General features: G+C 41.3%; 1 protein-coding gene across 1 annotated transcript; it reads right to left on the reverse strand.

Moving 5' to 3' along the window:
* Positions 1 to 3,827: 3,827 nt before the first annotated feature.
* On the reverse strand, positions 3,828 to 14,213 carry LOC113960049 (histo-blood group ABO system transferase 1-like). Its single transcript, XM_027669391.1, is given in 6 exon segments — positions 3,828 to 4,842; positions 4,845 to 4,977; positions 6,269 to 6,409; positions 7,646 to 7,684; positions 13,062 to 13,064; positions 14,149 to 14,213. Coding segments are annotated over 6 exon segments (918 nt in total). The 3' UTR covers positions 3,828 to 4,305.
* Positions 14,214 to 14,852: the final 639 nt, after the last annotated feature.

A 14,852-nucleotide genomic window follows, 5' to 3' on the forward strand; every position in this document is an offset into this window, starting at 1 on the left:
CTTCTCCCTCTTCTCCCTCTTCTCCCTCTTCTCCCTCTTCTCCCTCTTCTCCCTCTTCTGATTGTTTTCAGTGGGTGTTTCCGGTGGAATGGGTCTTTGTGCTGAATGTTTTAGTTAAATGCTTTTCTCATGGTTGTATTTTACTCCTGTAAAAAGCTTTTGCCAAAATACCTTATTTTTCTCACTAAATTAAAAGAATTTCTTTTAGAGAAGAGTGTGTGATTCTTTCTCTGGATGCTAATTAGAGGTTATAATGAACCAAAAGGCTTTTAAAAAGTCTTAAATAAAAATGTGACCACTTTGGGCATCATGTAGCTTAATCCAGAGTGTAACAACTGTGACTGACTCTTTCTGAGTCTTATAACTCAGTCTGTGTCCTGTTCCATTAATCTTAAATTATTTGATTACTTTAGCCAGCTTATGCTAACTCAATTCACCAGAATGCTTCAGAACTTTCACACTAATCTTTATCACAAAACTCTCAATATCACAGAGATTCCTCTTGTCTGGCCCTTTTTCAGTAACCTTTTACTGCCCAGTCCTTAGACAAAACAAGTTTGAGTATGATGTTATCTTCTTGCTCTATTTTCAGATCTTGGAAACCACTCTCAAGGGATACAATTGCAATAAAACAGGTAACATTAGAGGACCAAACAAAATGTATGGAGTATAGAACAACACATTCATGACAGATATTATGACAGATATGTAATCCAGACAAATGAGAGACAATCTTCATCCTCTGTCACAGCTAGGAATTAATCCTCAAGTGAACAGACTGAGATCTGGAAGATGCTTGAAAATTCGAGACACATGTTAACCCTCTGACTTCCCCTTGCTCCTCTACATTTATGTCCAGCCTTGGTCCACTATCTTAACTTAGATCACAGTGCTTCAGGTATACTCACACATTGATTTCACTCAGCCCTCACAGAATACTTTATAGAGAGCTTTGGGTGGAGACACTCAAAGACCCCAGCCCACTTGTACCTGTTGGTGACAATCTCCAGGTACATAAGAATAATATGTATCATGCTTCAGATCTTGTTGGGTCTTCTCTTGATCTGAACTTATTTTAATTATTTTTAGTTTTATGTGTCAAATTATTTAAGAAACTGACTGAGCCTTTCTTTAACTTGGTTTTGGATCAGAGCTGTCCCAGCTGCAACAGCAGAAATACTTCATGATCTTGTGTTTATGACTAGCCAAATGTTTTATGTGGTTTTTTTTAGAACAAATTGTCTAGCTACTAATGAACACATTTTTCATTATAATTTTATTTATTTATGTTTTGCTTTGTGCATTTGCATGTTTTCAGTCCAAAAGAAATAAAACCATGACTGGAGAAGGTTTATTAGACTGAAGCAATTGAATAACTAAGTTAGCCAAATAGAAACAAGTGCTGGCAAAAAGGCTGTTTGAAAGATAAAATAACTCCGAGTATAGACACAAAAATAACAAAAGAGGAAGAAACCCTCCCGCTGGTGACACTATGCTTCTTCTTGGCTATGGAATAAAGGATGTAATAATTCAATATTGCTTTAATTTGCTGTTATTTGATTCGGGAGCGAATGCCACATAGGAAGCTAAGAGTATCCTGGGATGAATTAGGCAAAGTAATGCCAAGAGGTCAAGGGCAGGGATCCTTCCCCTCTGCTCAACACCGCTGAGCACACCTGGAGTACTGTATCCAGTGCTGTGGCCCTTAGTGCAAGAGAGACATGCACCCTTGTTCTTCATGGAAAAAGAGTCAGCATGGGGGAAGGGGCTGAGATCACATTCAGACTCTTCCCCCTGCCAGAGAGCTGGATATACCAGGCTTGTCACATCAGTAGGAAATTTCTTTTATTTTATTTCAAATGTTGCAATGCATAAATGTGGTGGTTAGACCTTGGCTGGATGATAGGTGCCCATCCAGCCACTCTATCACTCCCCTTCCCAGCTGGATAGGGGAGAGAGTAAGGGGGAAAACAATTTGTGGCTTGGGATAAGGCAGTTTATTTGAAGAGAAGCGGAAGCTTGTGTGTGCAAAAGCGAAGTGAAAGATAACACGGTTTATTCTCTACTTCCCATGAGCAGGGATGTCCAGCCACTTCTGAAAAGCAGGGCTTCAGCATATGTAACAGTTCCTCAGCAGGCAGCCACTGCAGACAATGAATGCCTGCCTTCCTGCTCTGTGCCTCAGCTTTTATATCTGAGCTGGCATCACATGGTCTGGATTATCCCTTTGGTCAGTTTGGGTCAGCTGGACTACTTGGGTCCCCTCCAAGGATCTTGCCCTCAACTAAGGAAGGAATGTTACAGGGCTGATGCTGTGCTCAGCAGTGGCCAAAACATTGGTGCGTTCTCAACACCTTCCTAGCTCCCAATTCAAAGCAAAGCATTGTGAGGGCTGCTGTGGGGAAATGAACTCCAGCTCAGCCAGACCCAATACAGTAATGAATGTGGTCTACATTAAATACCACCACTGATTGAGACTACGTATCTAGGGATGAAGAACATGAGATCCATCAACAGAAAGTGAGATGCCTCCTAACTCCTGCTCAGGGGAGAGATGCTCAAGCTCCTGCTGAGTGCCCAGCATATCTCTCTGGGAGATATATCTGAGAAGACGATATGGAGACTTTCTTATTGCTTGGAAAACTTCTCTTCCACCACAGTTTTGGATAATAGCTCACTTGATCACTTGACAGTAATTGTACCACCCAAGAGGCAAGAAATACTCTGCAGTGAATCTGGCTGAACTGATTTAGAGCTCTCTGAAAAGTGAGGGTAAAATGGCTCTGGAAGTTGTGACTACTTAACCAAATCAAAAGTAGTTTGATTCAGGCTCTAAAGGGGGCGAAGGCCTAAGAACTCCTCTTGCTCCAGTCTGTTCTCTGAAAACCCATGAAGGGGCAGAGTGACCCAGTGAGCACGGATCATGCGAGCTGGGATCGTGCAATTAACACATAAATAGTAGATGGTTTTTTCAATAATCATTTATCAAGGAACAAAGGTACAAGGAGTGTAGGTACAAGGAATCTCATGCACACCTTTCCCCTCACAGGTAACTGAACTACAAGGCAGCCACTTTATTCCATGCTTGTCAGCTGAGGCTTCTTTGAGCTCTCCCGGCTGGGCAGTGTGGCTGCATGACCCTTGAGTGGGGACACCTCTCAAGATTGTTCCTTGAGGCAGAGAGAACTTTCAACAAAGATAGATATTTGGTAAACAACCAATATTGTGCATTACCTTGTATTATGGTAACTACCAATTCTGTCTTGGTGACTTTGATTCTTTCTTGGTAGTTTTGAACCACTGTTATATTGTTTGTGCAATAGGTATTAGAGTGAACTTTGCCATCAAACTTTGTTAAGTAGCACTTTTACATTATGTTTCAGCAGAAGCACTTTTGCAGATCCCTTTGACAGCGGTTCTTTAGACAGTCTAAATTACCCATTTGTGACAGGAGTACAGCAAGAATAACAGATAAACTTACTCATATAGCCTATTCAGTGGCCCACAGAAAAAGGTTATGACTGCAGCTATGTGGCAGGATTAGTTTGCCCCAATTTTTTCTTGTTCATATAATTTCCAGTTATTTGTCTATTCTCATTTCTTTGGAACGGGATGAAAGCAATAGAAAGCTTTAATGAAGTCACTCAGCTAATTGTTAAAATCTTGCTGTATCTGAAAATATAGCTAATGCTGAAAAAGGAAAATTGAAAAACTTCAAATATGATTTAATTTTCTTTTGATAGTCCATATGCATTTAGGATTTGTAAATTCACACATGTTTTTAATTAATCAGGAAAGGGCTTTCATTTTGTCAGAAACTAAGGAGTAAATGATTGATGCTTGCTAGCAATGTATAGCTCAAATTCTTAAATCATCATATTGTTAGGAGAGCTTTTCAGCTCTGTCAGTATGACAGCAGAAGACAAGTATAATTGCGTACCTTAAACTGTGGGGACCATTTGTAAATTTGCAAATTGACTTTATTCAGATGCCTAAACACTGTCATTTTGAGTACGTCCTTGTCAATTTTTATATGTTTCCAGTTTGGGTAGAAGTCTGTGCTTGTAAACATGCAGATGAAAGAATTGTCAAAGAACAAAAAGTTGAAAAACAGTTACTAAGAGAAAAAAAATCTGGGTTTAGTAGTCCCTAACACTAGCTAGGGAGACCCACTTAATGGGATAATAGTGCAGAAATTGTGTGCAGCCCTACAAATAGAAGGAAATTGTTATTTTGCCCACCACCCAGAATTCAATGGGGTTGTAGAGAGGAAAGACTTGCTTTCCTTGTTTCAGAAGGTCGTTTCTAGCTATCCTTGTGCACAGAGCACATCCTTTTCACCTGGATGATGGGGGGTGAGCTTAGCTCTGCATCCCAGTAGTACTCTGGAGAGAGCAGGCGCGTGGGCTTGTGGTACAGGAGATACTTGTTGAGATGACTCTCATCATGCCACCTAGCTTCAATGCCATTTTCTCTGTCTTCCATGATCCCCTTAAAACAGTCTCTTGTCAGTTTGTATACCTCGGACACACTTCCCCCATAGAAGCTTGATGTATAGTAGAAGTCCCCTTCTCCCTTAGGGATTGCAACTTGCGACTCAGGGCGTGTCTCATAGGCTTTGTTCTCATGATGTGTGGTGAACTGCCAAGAGCTGAGGGTTCCCACCAGTGTATCAATGATCTCCACACCAATGTGTGCCAATAGCTGGACATCAATATCTATGGAGTAGAGACAGTCAACCTCAAACTGGAATTGGCTGTGGATATATGTATTGATGATATCCATACGGCTTGTGGAGATGTCCTGCCACCTTGAGTGATTGTGGACAGGGATGACAAACAGGGATGATTCTCAGGGGCCATCTGAGGGTGAGAGATCTTCTCAGGATTGTCTGTAAACAAGTAGAAATTCACCCGGTGCCCAGCAAGGAAGTACTTGTTGGCAGATCTTATGAACCCTTCTATGAACTGGACATATCTGAGAGATATGAAAAGGAAAAGAATGAAGACAGGTTCCTCCTGCTGAAGAATGACAGCTTTTCAAGTTCATTTTGTTTATCTTTTTCTATCCATTGTTCCCTTCTTATGTCAATGCTCTTTGTTTAACATAGCTACTACCCTTCAACCCTTCCTTACACTCCTGCACATTATACCATTTTTTAGCTTCCACTATACTGTTCTTTCATACTGTCATGGATGTACAGAATACATGCCTTCTACCTCATGCCGCTCTATAAATACTTCTCCTCATCCTTCCTTTTTACATGCTCCCTGGCACTTTTCTGTAGTGTAATATTTTCACTTACTAGAGAGGATCACAGAATCAACAGAGGTTTGGGTTGGAAGGGACTCTAAAGACCATCTCGTTTGACCCCTGCCAGGGCAAGTACATCTCTCACTATCCCAGATTGCTCCAAGCCCTGTCCAACCTGGCCTCAAATAGTTCCAGGGATGGGGCAGTCACAGGTTCCCTGGGCAACCTGTGCCAGGGCCCCATCATCCTTGCAGGGAAGAATTTCTTCCTAACATCTAATCTAAATCTACACTCTCAATTTAAAGCCATTCCCTCTTGTCCTATCACTACCTTTGTAAAAAATCCTTCTCCAACTTTCTTGTAGGCCCCCTTTACGTATGGAAAGGGGCTCTAAGGTCTTCCTGGAGTCTTGTCTTCCCCAGGCTGAACAACCCCAACTCTCTCAACCTGTTTTTGCAGGAGAGGATCAAAATTATCAATTAAATAGTTTTGATTACCTTGAAATAACTGAAGTCTCTGTGTAAATCTAGGATGCTAGTGGAGATGGAGTATAGTTCTTTACTCAGAAACTCAAAGGGAACCAATCCCAGAACTTATAAGCTATGATATCATGATTAATAATTTTACAAGAGCTAATATTTTTAATTTAAACTCTTATAGAAACCCAAACCCCTCCTCAACTTTACTGAATTTTTCTATTTTTTACCACAGGTTAGAGGGAAATCTTGTTGTTAGAAACATAGCAGGAGCTGGAATTTTTAACACAAGGGATCAAAATTCTAATTATATTTCCAAGGATAGTTTTTGCCTTTTTCAAGGCAATGTCACAGTCAGTTGCCCTGTTTTGGAAGGTGACACTCACATATCATATTTCTCCCACTGAGATTTTCTCTCACAGTCAAAAGCTGCTTATGCTCAGTCTTTGGAATGTGTCTCACTTCTGCTCCACAAGCAGTATTGCAGCATAGCTGGCAGGTGATAAATTTAACTATTTGACAAGAAATAAATGACAAACCAGTAGTTTCTAACAGCAAAAGTGACCACTCCCGTGACCAGGTTCTTCTGCATATACTGAGCATTCAGGATGTCTCTACTGAATGTGCCTTCCCACACAATTGGAGCCAACCATGGTGTCAACACCAGTACATCCCACCTCCTGCAAGGAGTTTGAGAATGAAGGTAGTGTTTAGATGGCCAAGGAAGTTCATGAAGACAAACATAAGCTTCTTCAGCACAGATGCCTGCCTCTGAGTTAATCATCCCAGACTCCCTTTGAAATCAGTAGGAGTCATCTTATCCTGGAGCAGACATCTAAAATAGGTGTTGGTCCTTGATTTTAAACCCACAAGCTCTCAACCTGTTTATGTTTGTTACTCAGAGGCAGCTCTTTCACAATCCATCCACTCCTTAGCATAGAGCACAACACACCTGTCCATCATTCCCAGCCTATCTCTCCTGGAAACCTTGTAGCCCTCAGCTGCAGTGTTCCAGATGTGCAACTCTCCACCATGTTTCTGTGGTAGCAATTATTTAATAGTTTTGTGATTGCACCATGGTTTCTCACTCCTCCTGCTTGTTACCCATGCCATGTGCATTGCTGTGGAGACACTTCATCTGGGCTGTCCATCTCTTCATCTTTTGGAAAGAGCTCTCTCTAATTCCTTTGGCATGATGCACAGATATTTCCCTGCTCCTTCCTAGAGTGTTGTTTCCTGGTTTATCTCTGACACTCAGAAGAACATCCCCTTCCCATGCTGAATGTATTTTAAAGCTCTCCTAGTAAGTCCAGCCAAACTGCTTCCCAGAACAGATAAGAGAGCCTTCTCTCTGTGCTGAACGGTCATAGCTTTCTCAGCCTTACCTCATAGGAGACATGCTCCAGTCCCTTCATCACCCTTGTGGCCCTTTGTCAAACTCTCTCCAGTGAGTCCATATCTCTTCTACTATTTTCCTAGAGTCAATGGCTCTAGAATAGACAATTGCAGAAGATAATTTATCCCAGTGACCTGGAATGTCCCTTCTACAGACACACATCATCTACAATGCTGATTGTTACCACTAAAGATAGTATCAGCCAAAACCTCTTCTTTTTCTAACTTCTGAGATGAATGGTGACAAGGGATGGGAAAAAGGAATTAAGGTATAATTAAACCAAAAGATTTTCAACATTCACTATAATTTGTATTTCCTTTCTGAAGGCAAACAAATTAAATATTCTGCATCTGTGTACTTTTTAATGGTTTCTGGAAGAGTACCTTTTCTAAGTGGGCATCTTTTCCTGTTAATTCAATCTTGTTTTCGTCTGTCCTGACTTGTATGTGCCAGAAAGACAGTCATGTGTTTCTTAGAACAATGTAATATCATGTTAATGAATCCAGAGAAGTATGCTTACCATGAAAGCATTGGAGATGTTTCATTAAAGTCTGTTTGTCTGCAAATGAGGGAAAGATAAAAGATACATAAATACATCATGACATAGACGTTTCAGATTTTCTTTTTCTAGAAGGATAAGCCCCACAGGAGATCTTTATGTCTTTCAGCAGTAGTACCCCTTGATTCAATGTCACTGGGTATCCAGACAGTTAGGCTCCATCATAAATACTGTAATATGATTTATATTACTTTACCTCCATATACAGTGTCAGCTACATTTAACAGACTGCTCAGCTGGTGTAACTCAAGCTGAGTGCAAATCAATTTATTTTAAAATTATTTTCAACAGGTCTGTTCCTTTGGGAAATTCAGTTTTACTTTTACATGGTAAGAGCCTGGTCCAATAAGGCCAAACACCTTCAATACAGTTGGTGGTTTCCTGATACGTTTATTTCTGCATGCCTGCACTGTGGAGTTAATAGGACACATCACAGAGCAGATGACACTGCTCTCCATTCTGATTGCTTATGCAGGTTCCTGTAGATGAGTCACCAAGTGGGACCCCTGCACTCTTAATTCCTAGAATTTCCAGTAGGGAAAAGAGGTTTTAAAAAGTGAAAACACCTACTAAAAGTATTCTACTAAACAGGATAATAGAGGGAAATTAGAAGGATCACATATAGGCAAACACAGAAAGATGTCTAGCCTTATTAACCTTTTTGGGGGCAGAGGGGCGGGAGCTGTGGAAATGCCATCTCATATTGGAATCTTTTAAATTTTAAATTAATTACAAAAATAATACATTCTTTTTGTCACATTGTTTTATTGGCATTAACATTTATTTCTTCTTTAGTCACACATGCTAGACTCCTCAAAGGATAGTGTGTGCAACTGTGAATGTATTTAAAGGAGCATTTCTAGGGAGTAACATAACTGTGTATATTATGAGATAGGTGATGAAGAAGAGAAGCCTAAGTCAAAAAAGCAGTGGGTGCAAGAAAAGCGTGATTCATAAAACAATACAGGAAAATAATAAAATATGGTTCAGTTAAATGAAATTAAGCACCAAAAAATGCAGGAAATTTCAATCTGGTAAACTATCAGATTAAAATCTTTCTTGACTCCATATCAAGAATCTGTTACTTATCATCAAGTTTGTGGATAAAATTAACTTGGAGGGAGTGGACAATATGCCAAAGGGTGGGGCTGCCATTCAGAGGATCTGGAAAGGCTGGAGAAATGGGCTGGTGAGAATCACATGAAGTTCAGCAAAGGCAAATGCAACCTGGTCCACAGTAACCCTATGCAACAGGGTAGGCTGGGGGCTGACTGACTAAAATAGGGTCCTGTAGACAAGTGAAGCAGGAGTCAGCAGGAAAGTAACTGCCTCATGGGCTTTAGCCATTAATAAAAGTGAAATTCTTTCCCTCTGCTTGACACTTGGGAGATACACCTGAAGTGCAGTGTCCTGTCTGGCACTCCTCAGGACAGTAAAGAGATTGATGTATAGGTGGGATCCAGCCGATGCCACTGGGCCAGTGGGGGATGGAGCATGTGAAACAAGAAGAGAGGCCGACATAACAGGGCCTCTTTATCTTCAGGCTGAAAAGGCTAAAGGGAGACCTTTCTGCTATCTTGATGGGAGCAGGCTACAAAGAAGGTAGAGCAAAGCTCTTCTCTGATATACACAGATGAGAAGGAAATTTCAGTAACAGATGAGGAATTTTAAATCCTTTAAGTGACTGGAGTGGTCAAGTACTAGAATGGGCTACCCACAAACGTTGTGGAAGCTACATCTTTGGAGGTTTTAAGAGATGACTAATCGAATCCTTGAGCAACCTTCTCTAGTTGACCTTGCTTTGAGCAAGGGATTGGACTAGATGAACTACAGAGGTCTCGTTCAAACCCAATTATTCTGTAATTCTGTGAAAGGGTTTCTTCTCTTTGCTTTGCATTTTCTTTGATAGAATGTTCTGATCTTTCAACTGTGCCTGTAATTTCAGAATAGAATTAATGTGATTGACTACATCTTTTCTTTCTGCTTAAGACACTCCAGGAAACATTGCCCAAATAAGTAGAATGACCCATATCAGCAGGGCTCCAGGCAAAAGGCTTGACTGTTGGCTCTGCCTGATCCTGAGGTTAAGCTAACTGAACAAAATGCCGAAAGCTACTGTACAAAACATAAGAAATGGCTGGATATTACAAATAAGAATGTGGGAGTCTGACAGAAACAAGAGCTAGAGCTGTGAAAGATGGCTGGATTTCACAGTTCATTAAGAGGGGGACTTTTTTGATAAATGGTCAGGATTCACAGCTAATAGAAAGGATGCTGGGGACTTTTGGGGACCAAGGTCTTGTAAGGCCAATATCATATCAGTAATACTATATAAATCCAAGGTCAGGTAACAATATCAGAAATATCAAATTTAGGTCTGGATGTAGCAAAGCTGTGACCACTGGATAAAAAATAATTAAAGGTGAATTGTTTATTTGAGAGAGGGGAAGAGGGGAGAAATGGAGGTGCACAGTTGGCAAATATGAGAGTCAAGAAATGGGAGAGTAATAAGGTAAATAATATTATCAAGGTTGACTAATGGTTCCAGTTGAGTAGATCTGGGTTTCATCACAGCTACATGTGTCAGGACAATAAATCAAATCTGTTTTTCTGATGATACCACAAGAGCCAGATCTTCCATGGTCAATAGAACTACTGTGGGAGAGAGGTACCTCCCACAGGATTATAGAATTATAGAATTATGGCCTGGGTTGGAAGGGGCCATAAAGATCATCTAGTTCCACCCGCTGTGCAATGGGCTGGGACAGCTTCCACTATACCAGGTTGCTCAGAGCTCCATTCAACCTGGCCTTGAACACTTCTAGGGATGAAGAAGCCACAGCTTCTCTGGACAACCTGTGCCAAGGCCTCACCACCCTCACAGGGAAGCATTTCTTCCTGATATCTAATCTAAACCTACTCTCTGTCAGTTTGAAGCCATTTTGTCCTGTCTGTCACTCCAGGCCCTTGTGAGTAGTCTCTCTCCATCTTTCTTGTCTCTTTCTTCAGGTACTGGAAGGCTGAAATTAGGTCACCCTGAAGCCTTCTCTTCTCCAGGATGAACAATCCCAGTTCCCTCAACTTTTCCTTATAGTGGAGGTGCTCCAAGCCTACAATCATCTTGGTGGCTTCCTCTGGACTCGCTCCAACAGGTCAATATTTTTCCTGTGCTGGGGACCGCAGAGCTGGAGGCAGTACTGCAGATGGGTTCTCACCAGAGAGGAGCAGAGGGTCAGAATCTCCCCTTACCTGCTGCCCACACTGCTTTTGATGCAGACCAGGACACGGTGCTTTCTGGGCTGCCAGTGCGCATGGCCGAAGTGTGTCCAGCCCCTCATCCATCAGCACCCCAAAGTTCTTCTCAGCAAGTCTGTTCTCAATCTGTTCATCCTCTAACCTGAATTGATACCCAGGTTTGCCCTGACACAGGCCTTTTATAACCTCATGAGATTCCCATGGGCCCATTTTTCAAGCTTGTCCAGATCCTTCTGGATGGCCTCAACCTCCAGGTGTGTCACCTGCAACACTCAGCTTCCTGTCATCTGAAAATCTGGTGAGGGTGCACTCAATCCCTTCATCTATGTTATTAATTAAGATATTAATTGACAATGACCCTCTGAACTATTGACAATGACCCATTGACAATGATCCTCTGGATGTGACCATCCAACCAATTCCTAATCCACCTAACAGTCCACTCATCAAATCCATCTCTCTCCAATTTAGAGAGAAGGATGTTGTGAGGGACCGTGTCAAAGGCTCTACGGAAGTGCAGATAAATGACATCTGTAGCGCTTCCCTTGTCCACTTTTGGAGTCACCCCATCACAGAAGGCCACTGGGTTGTTCAGGCAGGACTAGTCCTTGGTGAAACTGTGCTGGCTGTCCCTACCCTCCATGTGCCTCAGCAGAGCTTCTAAGAGGGTCTCTTCCATGATCTTCCCTGGCACAGGGGTGAGGCCAACAGGGCAGTAGTTCCCAGGGTCCTTCTTTCTACCCTTTTTAAAAATGGGTGCAGTGTTTCCCTTTTTTCCAATCACCTGTGACTTCACTTTACTGCCAGAACTTTTCAAATATGGAGAGTGTCTTGGAATCAGCCAATTCCCTCAGGATTCCAGGATGCAACTCAACAGGTCCCCTATAGAATTATGTACATTCAGATTTCTCAGATGGTCATGAACCTCATCCTATCTTACAGTGGGAAGGACTTTTCCCCCTAAGTTCTATTGTGCTGTCCATCCACTCGAGAGGTGTGGAAAGAGAGGATGCCATTTAAGACTAAGGTTAAAAAGTTGTTATCTCAACCTTCTCATCTGTTGTTACCAGTTTTTCAGCATCCTCTTTTTGGGGGTAACACCTTCTTTGACCTTCCTTTTCTGGTTGACATACCCATAGAAGCCCTTTCTGTTATTCTTTGTGTCCATTGCCAGGTTCAGCTCCAACTAACCCTTGGCCTTCCTCACCCCATCCCTACACAACTGAACTTCATGTCTGGACTCTACCCAGGTTACCTGTCCTAGTTTCCACTGCCTTTGCATTTGCTTCTTTGCCCTCAGTTTGACCAGCAGTTCTCAAAGAGAGGAACACCCAACAGAGATAGATTGAGATTCTGGTATTACCGTGCCAACAGCACTAACAACTACTCACCACTTCCTCACATATATCTGCTATGCTCTTATCCCTTTCTGCTTAATCAAGCATGTGTAGTGTGAATGGCATATGTCCTAGGTCTCCACTGAGTCTGACATAGTTTCCTTGTTACTTAAGTTGCTCCTAACACATGCACATACAAATGTGTCTGCACACACACACGCACACACACACACAGAGTTTAAATAATTAAAAAGTCAGCTGTATTGATTTAAAAGGATTTACTTCTGGTTTACAGGAAAATAAAAGATCTTGGTGGTCCTATCTTTGTATTTACATTATCTTACAACAGTGACCCCAGATGTAGAAACATAATTAGCTGCCCAGGGTGTTATTTGGGCAAGAACATGACATAGAATAACTATCTCTAAATCTCTAAGTAAGTATGGGATTAATAGACTTTGACAGGGCCCACTTCTTTTTAATGATTACAAAGGAAGCCTGGATGTAGATATGTAGATAATTAGCTTCTAGGTGTCTAAACCAGGTGGGATTAAGCTGTCTTTTCATTGCATGATTTTGGGGGAGCTGCATCACTTGATTTGTATTTCTCCATATTAAATCTCTGGAATATGAGCCTGTTCATTCAGCTCAAGGCATTCACAGTACAGGTGTCTGCCTCTTAGCTGGTCACTGCAGGATGACGTGTCTCAAAATGGAAATAAGCGCTTCTAGGGCATGGCTCTTCTGCTTAAGATTTAGTCTTTTCAGATGAGTCTTACCCTCACGGCCTAGAATCACAGACATGCTGGATCTTGCAAAACGTGGAGAATGGAACTTAGAGTAATGTATCCTTTTCAGAAGAGGCTGTGGGTTCCTGGCCTCTGGCTGGGGAGAAAAGGTGATAGTACCTTGGACAGGATAAGAAAGCAATGATTCAACGATTAAAAAAAAAAATCAATCTGTCCTCCACTCCCTTTATGACTGGAACTATAAAACAAAGCTAACAGAATACAGATTTGTGGGGTCAATATGATGATGAGTATTTGCAATGCTCAGTTGTTTCAAGACAGCTGTCTAGTCTAAAGTTACCTGAAGATATATTAACTTTGAAGATCTGTGGATGATTTAATTTGCCCAAGAACACTCATGCCAAAGGAAATGTGACTGCTTTACAACAGATCTTGGTCACAGGTGCTGCTAGAAACTGACTGTGTAGTTGCCTTTTGAAGCAAGGCGTTTACACCATCACTTTGTCTCTACTCTGACCAGAGTGTGAGCCAAATTGTATTGTCAACAAAAACATGAGCATTTGTGATGGATGTTTTCCCTCAGAGAGAGTAGTATATGGTTGAGAAGCTTGTCCTAATTCCACCAGTTGGAAGAGTTCTCCAGTATCATTCCCGCAAATTCTGCATTCTGAATTACCCCACTTGATCTCATTTCAGGGTCCAGAGCACTGTACACATAGTACAAAAGCCTCACCGTAGTAGACTACTACAGAGGCATGCTAGCCCAGCGAGACCCAGGATAATAATTGTGCAGGATAAATATGGCTGAGTCCACCACATAGAGGTCTAGCTCTGTGCCAGGATCCTTGTGTTGGTCTGGAGTACAGAGGTGTTATTGTGGTATTTAAACATGAAAACACACACTTGGGCTCATAGGAATATGCAGAGCCGAATTCATCATATTTTTAGAATGTCACAAAGAAGATTAGAAGTGTGCACACTCAGTTATTTTGATCTTTTGAATTCAGCTTTGTGCAAATGCTTACATTGTACCTATATATGTACAGTCAGAAGAAACATCTCTCAATCTAGGCAAGAGAAATATATGCTAATAGAGAATAATTATCGAAGTTTAAACACCCACCAGATTGCTCCAGTGATTCCTGCTGTCACCAGAATAACCAGTCCATGTAATTTTGTGATTCCCATGTTGTTAGTGTTGAAAAAAACAGATTGCAAACTCTGGATTGAGAGTAAAATGAAAACAAATACGCAGAAAATACTTTAGTTATTAAAACTCTTTTTTGAGTGGCAGGTCTGGACTTAATACAGAGAAAAATAGTTTTTCTAGATAGAAAGTTTTACATTGAGGTATTTATAAGAGATATTAGGTATTTACAATAGATATTCCACACACTGAACTCTCATTTTAAAATGGTGGTACACTGAACAACTTTAAATTGTACAAACACATAATTCTCATTTCAGATTTTCTCTGAATCAGGTTTTAATTTTTCCTAGCCAGTGCCCTCTCTGCTCTATGTTTTTGTTCCAGTCTTTAATTCCTTTCTTCCTGTCTAGTTCTCCTTTTTGACCCAGATTTTTTGGACTTTCTACTGTGTCTCTTACTTGTGCAGTTCTCTTTCTTTCTAAGCTGGAGGTCACACAGCTTTTCTTTAGGTCAGCCACTCTTCTCCATCGATTCTGGGGCTGTTCACAACTGTTGTTCAGCCACATCTTCCTTTTTGCTAGCCTTCTGAAAAGACTCTTTGTATCATTCTATATTTGTTCATATTACCATCCTCTTCTCTCAGCTGCTCTTCAGCATCCCTTCCTCCTGTAATCCCC

This window comes from Corapipo altera, unplaced genomic scaffold (assembly GCF_003945725.1).
Source record: "Corapipo altera isolate COAL_440 unplaced genomic scaffold, ASM394572v1 145, whole genome shotgun sequence".
NCBI lineage: Eukaryota > Metazoa > Chordata > Aves > Passeriformes > Pipridae > Corapipo > Corapipo altera.